An 11,791-nucleotide genomic window follows, 5' to 3' on the forward strand; every position below is an offset into this window, starting at 1 on the left:
AGATTTTCAAGGTTTGGTTATGACTTTAGTTCAGCATAATTTAATTGGTCGTTGAGACTTTCCGGTAACTTAAAGAGTTGTTAAACTTTCTAAATTGTACCCAATTGTTACATGAATCATAATGGAAAGTTGAAATTCAACATATCTTAATTAACGATAAAAGTTAATAACGGCCGGACATGCGGACGATCCCTAATTAGAGAGTTTCACTTTTTAGAATATCTAATAATAGATGAAAAAACACTATATAATACGTAAATTATATTTGTCTAATATCACAATAATTATGTAAGTTTACACATGTACATCAAATAATTATGTACACACAAACAAATAGTATCGAGAAGCATTGCTACTCTGATAATAAGCTCAACATTCTGATAACCATGGTTTCTCTTCTGAATGAATATGAAAAGATAATAAAAATAACTATACAAATGCAGCTTGTAAACAATTTTGGTGAAAATCAAAATCCCTCAAAGAATGATGAAAAAATCCACCAAAATCACTATTTTATAATGTTCAATTGCTGCTGCTTATTATCTTCACCAGACTAACTCATGTTCAGCGTTATCTTGATTATTAAGAACAGCCTTAATATGCTCAATGTCATCTAGGCTTATGTTGTCGGCAATGACCTCACCATTAAGACCATCAAGGAAGTCAACAGGTTTGGGATTTAGGAAGGATCCCTGGATTTCTTCACTGCTAGGATAATCCTCATAGTCAGATTCTTCATAATCTTCATCATCATAATCCTCTTCGTAATAATCCTCGGACGATTCCTCAGCATCAACTGTTGTGTCCTCCTCGTGCATAATAACATTGTCATCAACAAAGTTGTCAAAGCCGTTGAATAGTTGGTCCTGGGTTTCAAAGTCGGTTCCCTCCGTCTGTTTTACCACTTGCACGCCGTCAGAGCTGATTATCTCAATTTCTAGAAGAAAAAAGTATGTTAATAATTTTCAAATTTGTTTGATAATACATCTAGACAATTATGTCTGGTATTAGCGCATCAGTTATAAGGAATAAGTTTTATTATGTACAAACCTATACAATTAAATGTGCAGATTTGTATTTAAAATCAGCATACATAAACCAAGCAGTCAATTTTGCAATTCTTATTTTTAAGAAAAATTAATTTAAAACGTTTAACCATTTAAAAGATTTTTTAGCGTTATTTAAACCAAATCTTCAAACAAATGTTTTTTCTCCAATTCTCTTGTTTAAAATCATTCTTCGAATGACAATTAAAAAATAATAATTTGTCTTTGTTAACTATATTTTTTCTGCTTCAAAAATTGAAATTGGTTAAACATTTCGTGTAAAAGAAAGAAGAAACCCTTTGTGTGCCTTTTGAAAATTTCATGGCTTTAGAAATAGTTTTAAAGGCAAATAACGACAATTATGTCCATAAGAAGCGCAGCAATATGAAACTTGATGTAAATTTACAAAAGAAAGTATCTTGGAAGAAAAATGTCATACAAATATTTCAAGCTCTACAAATAGTTGAATATTTGACATATAATTTAGATAGTTTATTTTAGGAATTCTGTTTAACAATACTAAAACCCATTATAGGATATCAGCGCTATAAAAAATAAACCATTTAATTAAACCTTTATTCCTGGGAGGGTATTTTATATTTAAAAAGAAAAAATAAATTGACATATGATTGATGTTTTATTTAACAGGTTGCTAAGATTTGCATAAAAATATTTTCTTTTTAGCGCAGCTACTCAGTAATTAAGTTAACGTCCATGTTACTATGTAACTAGTTTTAGCTACTCATATATGGACTTAATTTTACTTGATGCTTGGTTTTTGAAGGAATTAATTATTTTCCAGTATGGCTTTAAAACAGATTAATATCCGCTGGAATAGAACCGGTTTACAGCCAAACTTAAAAATCATGTATTGGGTCGAATAAAAGAAATTTTCCCACGAATCTTAACATAAAAATAATGAATTAATACCTTATTTGTTAGCCCCGAGGGGCAGAAAGCTTTAATCTTTATATTTTAAATATCTCCAACGGCTGGCAATAATACAATGCGATAAATAACCATTATTCTTATTTTAAAAAAATATAAGATTTTGATTGTGAATTCAATACATGTCCGTAATGACCTTGTGGTTATAATCCTTCTGTATTACAATATTTTCAAATTTGCTAGGCCTCGGGCTACGCGCAGATATCATCATAGAATTTCAATCATTTTGTCGATTCAACTTCATAAAATGTTTCACGATCAAATATTTAATGATTTTGAGAGGCTAACCAAATTATTGGTAGAACGTTCATTAAATGAATCTTTAAAAAGTTGTTCTTCAAATTTCAGCGGGGGAAATGATTAATTTATCATCTATTGTCCATTCCCTTCTAAAACCTGATACGAATATGAAAATAAAAATCTACAATGCAATTCCCAGAATATTAATGAATTTTTTCTTGCAAAAATATTTACGTGGTTACGAACAAGAAAAATTAAGTCCATATGTAACGCAGTTATGAATCTAATGATAATAATGAAAAGGGGTAAATAGTTAAAAAGTTAATGATATAAATTACCAATAAGCTTTTAAAGTAAGGTTGAAAGACTGTAGAACATTCAGTATTTATTTAGTAGGTACACTATTAAGTAACAAGGATATGAAAACTTTTCTTTTGTAAAAACACGCAACCTCCCATATTCGATTTTCATATCAATAATCAATTATATGTCTTTTAATATTATGTATAGTTATTAAAAATGTATTGACAGTTTCTTAGAGTAGATTAGCTATAATAAATTCAGAAGAAAAAGTAAAAATTTGAATATTTACAGTACAAAAGAATTATCTATAATTTGAATTTTGAATCCAATTACTGTGTTTTGTTTTTGTTCTGTGTGTTTTCATATTTTTTGCATAAATATGATTCAATTTATTGCTTCATTGACTTCAATTTATTTTATGCTTTGTTTTTGGACTAGTTTAAATGTATCTAAATTCTTAATTTAAAGTTGAATATAACGTCGTGTATTTTTGTAATATAAGCTTTTCTTAAAATATCTTATTCCCATCAAAGATTTAATGCAGATTGCTACATGATATTATAAACAGTGTCATATTGCAGAATTTAAGAGACCTTAATATTTTTTTTTCAATGGTGCTAATTGACTTAAAACTGTTTCTCACGGGTTTCATATTATTCGGAAACCAAAACAATTTTTAGAAAACCAAATAAACTCCAGTTTGCAATCACTGCAAAAAATAAAATCGCATTGTTTTGTTGTGCAGAATTTGTTCAAATAAAAGGTTTCTTCAAAAGACCTAGAAAATTTATTGAACTGTAAACTATATATGTGGACAGCGTTACTATAGAGATTATTTACCTTGTTGAACTGGAAACTGTTCATGCATCTGTACATCAATCTCCGACATAGCCACATCCAAATCAGACGGCAGCTCAACATCCAGCGGCATGCCGCTGTTATCCAGACCGGTCGCTGCCGGCATCTCGACCTCCAGGACTACGTGATCCTCCACAAACCTCTGGCTAAGACCCAGATGGCGGGAGATCAGCTGCGAGGATATCAACACAATTGTGGCCAACGCTAAGCTGGCAATGGTGATAAGAAAAATCATGCGCAGGCGAAAGGCAGCGTCTGTTGGTGATTTTTTATCAGTTCTCTTTTGGCTGACTGGTACCTGCAGAGGACGGGGACGCAGCACGAGAAGGTGGGGAAAGACATCCCCGGCCTCCAGATCAACATCCTCTTGGTGCTTAAGTATGGGCGTCGTGTCCTTAGCCATCATGATATTATTTAAATATTAAATATAACAATATTAACAATTCACAACTTTGAAACTGTGCTGTCCTAGCAAAAGCTTAGTAAACTACTGAGCGGTGTGGACAGAAAAGATTTTTAATTTAGTGAGCAGCGGCCGGTGAAAAGAGGGGGGAGGGGAGACATATCACTACAACACTACACTGGTGTACAAAAGAGAGGGTTAGGGCAAAGAATGAGGGGGGTGGGATAATTTGATGCACAATTTCTTTCCCCTTTTCTCAATAGTAAGCCCTTATTTCGGTCAGTGAAATCAACTCAACCCTTACCCTTTACTTCTTCCATCAAACCCCCTTTTTCTTTCTTTCTAATTAAAAAAAGGGAGAGGGGGATTTGACATATAACAATGAAATGAGAATGAGGATGAAGGAATGGGGGGGGGGGGAGAGGATTTTCCAAAGTGAAGGATGGGTAGGAAGGAGGAAGAAAGGGTAATTGGAAAAATGGGTAAGGGGGCCTTGTCACAGTTAATATAAAATGGAAATAATAAAATCCCTAAAATTTAATAGTCAAAATTTTTTTTAATTAGAATCCAATGTTTTACTTTTTTGACATGAAATTCTTTACCTAGTAATTAATAATCTTTAAAAATTATGTAGCACTTTTTGTTGATTTTAGAGAAATTAATAATAAGTTTCTTGAATGTTCATGATTATGATTTTTTTCTCGCAAAATTGAAATTTTAAAATTTGACAATATGAAAACATTCAAGAAAAGAAGTGAAATAGGTCAGAAATTTACTTTTAACTAAATTTTCATCTTAAGGAATAAGGCAATGGATGATAAATTAAAATACATCCACAATTATAATAAACAAGAATACCCCTCATGTAGATTAAAATTATTGTTTGGAAATTGGACACTTGCCAATCAAAATTCAGTAAAAGTACCCAAAGTTTCTGAGCCAACGAATAAGATAAACTGGAAATAAAACTTTGGGTTACAGTGTAATTAATGGCCCTATGTTCCCTCCCTCCCATTATATTTTTCTCTGCAATTACAAAACATTAAATAAACAGAACATAGAAAAATCTTTTTTCAAATTTCCAGCTTTCGTTTGAAACCTACTGTGTTGGGTGAGTAGATGAATTGTTTGGATGTCCAAGGGTGTCAAGAGATAAATAGAAAAAGGATTAAAGCTCAGAACATCATTGGGGGAACAGGGGGGGGGGGGGGTTCTTATGAGTTTCAGGATATGTTCTCAAAATGAATTTAAAATTCGTTACCACTTGAAAATATGTTTTAAAGTGTTTTATGAATAGTTAAGTGTTGTTGAATTATTGCAAGGACTTCATTTAAAAAGTTTGACAGTTATTGTATGATGTAATTTAACATATTTGTCATCTAGTCCTCCAACGAAAAATAATATTTTCAAATCAGCTTAACATTTTTTATTTTCCTGAAGATAAGAACACTATTTTTGTAAGGGAGGGGGTGGGGGGCTTAATGGATTTTAATTTTGAACAAATTTACATATGTCCAGTAAAATTAGTAAATAACTAAAAATCAATTAAAACCTTGATTAAAATCAAAATTTGATTAAACTTTATTTCACCCTCTTTAAAAGTACCAAATAAGCCATTTTAAAATGTAAAATGATGGACAAAAAGTAGGCTAAAAAAGATTGGGTAAATTTTTGAAGAAGTTTGAGAAGTCTATCTCCCATAGAAGCCAAGAAAATAATATTTACCTCATAGAAATTCAATGATGATTCCTATATCATTTAAGTACGATTTAGGAATCGTAGTAGTTCTATAATCGTTACAAGAAAGTCTGTACGTCCATTTAAGATATGCTGATTTTTTTTTACTTTTTTGACAACAAGTTATGGATAGACTAAGCAAGATTGAAGATTAGATGCTCATTCACTATAATTAAGTCTTTACAAGAAATTTCATATGTCTATCTGACGGACGTACGGACGGACAGAGTGTGATATAGAGCATTTTACTACAAAAAAATAACAATAAAAATGAATTATAACACTGATATAAAACACCATTGAACGCTTTATATTGACCATTTCAAATGCTTAAACCATTCTGTATTGTTACCAGGGATATAGAGATGTAACAATGATGGTTACATTTATAAATGTATAAGTATAGATGTATAAAGCAGACAACTACATGGCCCAATTGGTTAAGACCCTTTTTGTTAGCTCGCAAATTGCTACTGTTCTTTTGTAGGGACCCGGCTTGGATTATATTTCCGACGTTAATAGCTGATTTCAAAGACCCACTACAAAATCAGGACAGGGTCTATGCCCTGCGGGCTGAGTTACATATAGCTCATGTCACATCTATTCTTTTACTTTAATGTTAAATTAATCAACCACCAACTTCTCATGTACTTTTGACAAATTTAATTATTATTCAAACTTTTTTTTATTAATGATGTATCACACAAATACAAAGGATATGGCAACTCCTAAACCGATTAGGAACTGCTTTTTTGGAAGGTTACTTATACACACAGTGTATCAGCCGACATGGGACATTCAATTCAAGGTTTATGGTCTTAGAATAGTTCAAAGAAAAGAAGTTAATTAAGATGCCTAACCCCTAAATTCCTGTATTTAAAAAATGGTTTTGTTAAAACTTAAAACCTTTATATTTTGAATGGAAACTTCAAACTTGACTTTCTTTTCAATTTTTGAAAAGGTTATTGTTAAAAAAGAAAAACAGTATGCTACCCCTTTTTCAGAAAAGGAAATTTAGACAATATATTCTATTTTCAGTAGCAAAGCTAATCTATAATTACACAAGTTCATCTATCTAATCGTCTGTATGTTCATTTTTGATGTAATACGGATTTTCAATTTTTAGTGAATGTTCATAAAGTTGAGTGTTCTAAATTTCAACCACTATTGTAATCTACAGTAAGGGTAATTTTGTGCATCGTCATTAGGGATGTACGTACATAAATTTTTCAGCCATTATATTATACCTTTAGATCTTTGGAATCCTCTTATCTTGTTAATTTAGTAATATTTCATAGGTTCTCGAGTATCGCTTTATTTGGATGTTGTCATCCTAGTTGGAATAAAAATGGAAATATTAAACAATATATTCTTCTGTAAAATAGGAATAAAGAAATAAATATTAGGTCAAAATCTATTATATTCTTTAAAACGACCCTTTTCCTCTTTGTTTGTTTGTTTTATTATATATTTTTAGAGTTTTCCCTATTTCTCTATTAAATAATAAGATAAAGATAATCCTATTTTATATAGTAGATATGGTAACCTTAGTAGCATTTATTTTATTGAATTTTGCTAGTCTTTTGATTTAAGCGTTGAATTTTAATAATATGGGAGGTTCCGTCCATAACGGTTAGTTCTTTTAGACATGATGCATGATGATTCCTACAAAAATTAGGTACGAATTTGGAAGCGTTTCTACTCTATAATCGTTTCCAGAAAGTCGTTACGTCTATTTAAAACATGCTTATTTTTCAACTTTTTGAATGATTAATTATCCTATTGGATTTGATTTCAAATATTCATATTACGCGTGGCATTTCTATCATCAAATCCTTAAAAAGAAAGTATGTCCTTTTACTGTATACTGTATTTACGCAATTTGCAAAAAAAACTATGTAAAACTTTGTTCAGACTTAATTAAGTTCTAACACTCTACAAGAGTTATTTTTCATTTGTCCTATCTTCTGATTTTAGAGCTTTTCTTTTATTGCTGTTGTCATTCTTGTTTAGCTATAAATTAAAAGCTGTTCTTAAATCATGTACTAGAGCACTTAAAAACAGTGGCGTGCGAACCGAAGGGGGCATTTGGGGCAATCGCCCCCCCCCCCTAGCGACCAAAACGCCCCCCCTGCCCCCCCCCTAGCCACCGCCCCCCCTGCCCCCCCCCCTAAATGTTGAAAAATGCCCCATTTTGCCCCCCCCCTGTGAAAAGACCCACCAAGAGTTGTCAGCATCCCAAAAATTAACCTTAAGAAATAATATTTTATAATAAAAACAAATAAAAAAATACTGAAATTTAAAAAAGAACGAAGAATTACAAGCTATAATGAACAGTTTAAAAATCAAATTATCAAGCTAATCACCAGAAAAGAATCCAAACAAGAGAAATTTTTGCCAGTCTTAAACCAACCACGATCGAGTGAAGGTGAGATAGTGATTTTATAATCAGTTTAAATATTACTATATGCATGAATTTTGGCAATTTACATATATGTTTTAGAGAATTTGTTGTAAAACTCTAAATTAATTCATTTTTCTCTAAAGTCAAGCTTGATTAAAATAGGCACAAATCTACAGATTTTTTTCTCTCATTCGTTAATATAAAGAAACAGGACCATTGAAATTAAGTGCAGTATGCTTAAAAATCCATGTATTGTGATTTATTGACAATTCTGTCTAATTAGTGAATTTAATTTAGTTTGGACTCGCTGTAAGAGACCTAAGAATATTGAAACAAGAGGTAAAAATCTTATTTATATCTATTTACACTTATAAAGTAGCTACGCTCCTTAATTCACTCATAGAGTAGCTACCCCTTAATTCACTAATACAGTAGCTACCCCTTAATTCACTAATACAGTACCTACGGTCTTAATTCACTTATAGAGTAGCTACGGTATTAAACAAGCTGTAGAGTAGCTGTGCTATAAACCCCTTATAGAGTTACTACGCTCCTTAAACGTCTAACACTAGGCTGCGCCCCTAAGGAAGCCTTGAAATAACCATATATTAATTTTTTTTCTAATCTAGATTTGTTTGTAGAAGGCCGTTCCTTATTTAAACTATTTATGGAGTGGCTGCGCCCCCAAAGAAGGCCTAAAATAACTGAATATTAATGTATTCTAATCTAGATTTATTTGTAGAAGGCCGTTCCTTATTTAAACTATTTACAGAGTGGCTGCGCCCCCAAAGAAGGCCTAAAATAACTGAATATTAATCTATTCTAACCTAGATTTCTTTGTAGAAGGCCGGGCATCATTTAAACTATTTATAGAGTGGCTGCGCCCCCAAAGAAGACTTAAAATAACTGTATTATTTATTTATATATCTAGAATTGTCTATGGAGAGCCGGACCTTGTTTTATTGAGTAGCTGCGCCCTAAGGAAGGACTTAAGAGGCCAAGCATTAATCTTCCTTTTTTTATTAAGATATATCTATCTATATGAGAGGCGGACTAAATATCTATTGAGTAGCTGCGCCCTAAGGAAAGACTCAAGAGGCTAAGCATTAATCTTCTCTTTTTTATTAAGATATATCTATATGAGAGGCGGACTAAATATCTAAATATCTGTTGAGTAGCTGCGCTCTCAAATACAGGCCTATAAAGAAAAGTATCTAATGAAATTAATAGTTTTTTTATGTATCTAGAAATTCGTTGATGATGCACTGTTGTATGGCTTAGGCGGACCTGTTCATCAGACTTCTGGGACAAGACAAGAAGCCTCATATTGGTCCACCCCAACAGAGCTGTCCCTGCAGTGTGCACTGTTTTACTCTACTTATTCTTAGGTAAGAAAAGGTAGCTATAGATACTGATAGAGTAAAGGGGAGCTTCCATGAATAGGGTTTCATAAGTTTAGGTATCTAAATAAACCCGAAGCTATACCTATGCCTAAGACAGCCAGTACCTAATTACCCATACAGGGATGTAATGAATAGATAACCCTAACCCAAATAAGAGGTTCCTAGATGGGTTTGTGTTAAAAAAAAATCGTCCTAACTTACCTATACATTAAACTCTATAATTCGTTGATAACAACTACAGCTTATGTTACATTAGAGTAATCATCTAAAAGAGTAAACCTTACCCTAAAGGGTCAAGCCAATGAAAGGTATTTAAAGGATTAAACCAGCTTATTTAATTGTACCAATAAGCCTTCCAGATTTGTCCGGCTATTGGTTTCTCTGACTTATAATAGTTTATTGTTTCAGTATTCAACACAGTTGATGCAACCGTAGAGAGACACTGCTTACATGTAAATTAATTCATAACCAGAGTCCTACAAACAATTATTACCTACAATTTTAACCACCGTTTTATCTACATGTCTAATTTATATGTTACCTATATAATTATGTGCTATTATAAATAAATTGTCGTTTTTAATTCATTGTTAATTACTGGTGGAGAATCTAATATCCATACGTAGCTATGTAGCACCCCCCTGGTCAATAAAAATGCCCCTTTTTGCCCCCTACCCTACAAAAAGCAAAACTATCCCATTTTCCAAAAAAAAAGATCAAGAAATACTCCAAAAACAAATTTTTGGCGCTTCGCGCCAAACAGACAATTACTATTCATTTAACCTTACCAAATTTTTTAATTAGTGTAGAAATTAGTTTATAATCTTTTTTCACTGAACATAACAAACCAGGTAATAGGAAGTATTTTATTTTGTATAATATAAACTTTTTACCAAAGAAATTTTGTACATCCCCAATGAAAATACACAAAATCACAAACCCTTATTTAGATTACAATTAGTGGATGAAATGTATGGAAACTCTACTTAATTAACCAACCAATCAAAATTCCATTAAAGTCCCCAAAGTTGTTGAGCCAACGAATAAGAAAATTTTATATGAAATATTGGGGACTAGTGTAATAAATAGCCCAAAACCCCTCCCTCCCTGCATATTTGAAGAAAAAAATTTGCGCTTCGCGCCCTTCCAAACAATTTCTGCTTTTTATCACATTGCATTGTATTGTGTAAACAACAAATATTTAATCAAAAAGTTATTTTTTATAAAAAAGAAACAGCGTTGATATTTATCTAAGCCTTTTTCTCAACACTGTATGTCTGTCTAAATGAATAACTACATATGATGTCATTTTATTTTCAGGATAAGTTTATCATTTTTTTTTGTGTACATACCCTTACAAAAAGACATGTTTTTTTTATGGCAATTTTCATTAAAAACCATTAAAACTAACTACACTCTATATTCCTATTCTGATCAAATACGCCACTCTTGTTGTCTTTAATTGATTTTAGTTGAAAGGGGGAGTAAATATTTTAGGTGCGCTTCACGCACCGCCCTTATAAATCCTTGGAAACACCACTTAATAAAAAATTAACAGAGTTTTAAAGTGCCATTTAAAGAGGGTAGGATATGTTGATATAACTTTTTAGCTTCTCTATAATTCACTATGGCTGTCAGTACGTAATGCTAAGGGGGAAATGTGATTTTTTTCAACTGCAATTAAAGAAAGAAGGCTAAAACCCTGCAGGGAAATCACCTGACCTAACTTAACCTAGAATAACCTTTTAAAAGCTACTATGAAAATACGACGAAATGCCCCTTAAGAGGCGTTGCCACAAAAGAGACTATACCCTATATTTCTAAGAGATTTTTATATCTGTAGATGAAAGGACAAATAATTTTTTTGTGGATTATAATATTTAAAAAAATAAAATTTCTCGCTGATTCGAGCATCCAGTATGTAATTTACTTTGACTGTCATCACACAACATACAGGAAAAAGGATTTGTGACTTTTTCTACCTAAAATATAAATTTATTTCAACAGATGCTCTTTAAATTTACTTGTCTGTATTCTTATTCATGATTTTTTGTGCTTTGCTACTTAAAGATGTTGTCATCCTTGTTGTCATACAATAAATAAATATTTAAAATCAGTTTTACATATTAGGTTAATTTTTGGTAAATTATTTCCAAAATGAGAGTAACTGTTTTTATCTCCCCTCCCCCCAAATTTTTTTTAATGAGGTTATTCATCCTTCCTGCTGAGATTTTATAACATTCCCTTCCACCCATAAAAAATGTTTTGTGGTGGGGGGGGGGGGGGGGGAGGTTAAATTATCTTCTGTACTTTTTTTTCAAAGATGCTTTCTAGCTCCCTTCCCTTCGGTCATTGCAGGGTGGGGAGAAGGGATGGGGGAGAAGAGATGGGGGGGGGGAAATGTGGGATATAAATGGGAAAAAGGGATGGGGGAAGGGATGGGGAAGAA

General features: G+C 32.0%; 1 protein-coding gene and 1 long non-coding RNA gene across 2 annotated transcripts; one reads left to right on the top strand and one right to left on the bottom strand.

Annotated features, from left to right (window-relative positions):
• Positions 1 to 248: 248 nt before the first annotated feature.
• LOC145319783 (uncharacterized) lies at positions 249 to 4,173 on the bottom strand. The gene is made up of 2 exons (XM_080162142.1): positions 3,378 to 4,173; positions 249 to 937 (listed from the first exon to the last, which is right to left on the bottom strand). Exons 1-2 carry the CDS (start codon positions 3,799 to 3,801, stop codon positions 546 to 548), a joined length of 816 nt encoding a protein of 271 aa, XP_080018268.1. The 5' UTR covers positions 3,802 to 4,173; the 3' UTR covers positions 249 to 545.
• Positions 4,174 to 7,843: 3,670 nt separating this feature from the next.
• Positions 7,844 to 9,925, top strand: LOC145319807 (uncharacterized). Its single transcript, XR_013880040.1, has 4 exons — positions 7,844 to 7,963; positions 8,237 to 8,278; positions 9,187 to 9,327; positions 9,751 to 9,925. It is a non-coding gene; the product is annotated as an uncharacterized LOC145319807 (long non-coding RNA).
• Positions 9,926 to 11,791: the final 1,866 nt, after the last annotated feature.

This window comes from Acartia tonsa, chromosome 1 (genome assembly GCF_053477335.1).
Source record: "Acartia tonsa isolate MP-2025a chromosome 1, ASM5347733v1, whole genome shotgun sequence".
Lineage (NCBI taxonomy): Eukaryota > Metazoa > Arthropoda > Copepoda > Calanoida > Acartiidae > Acartia > Acartia tonsa.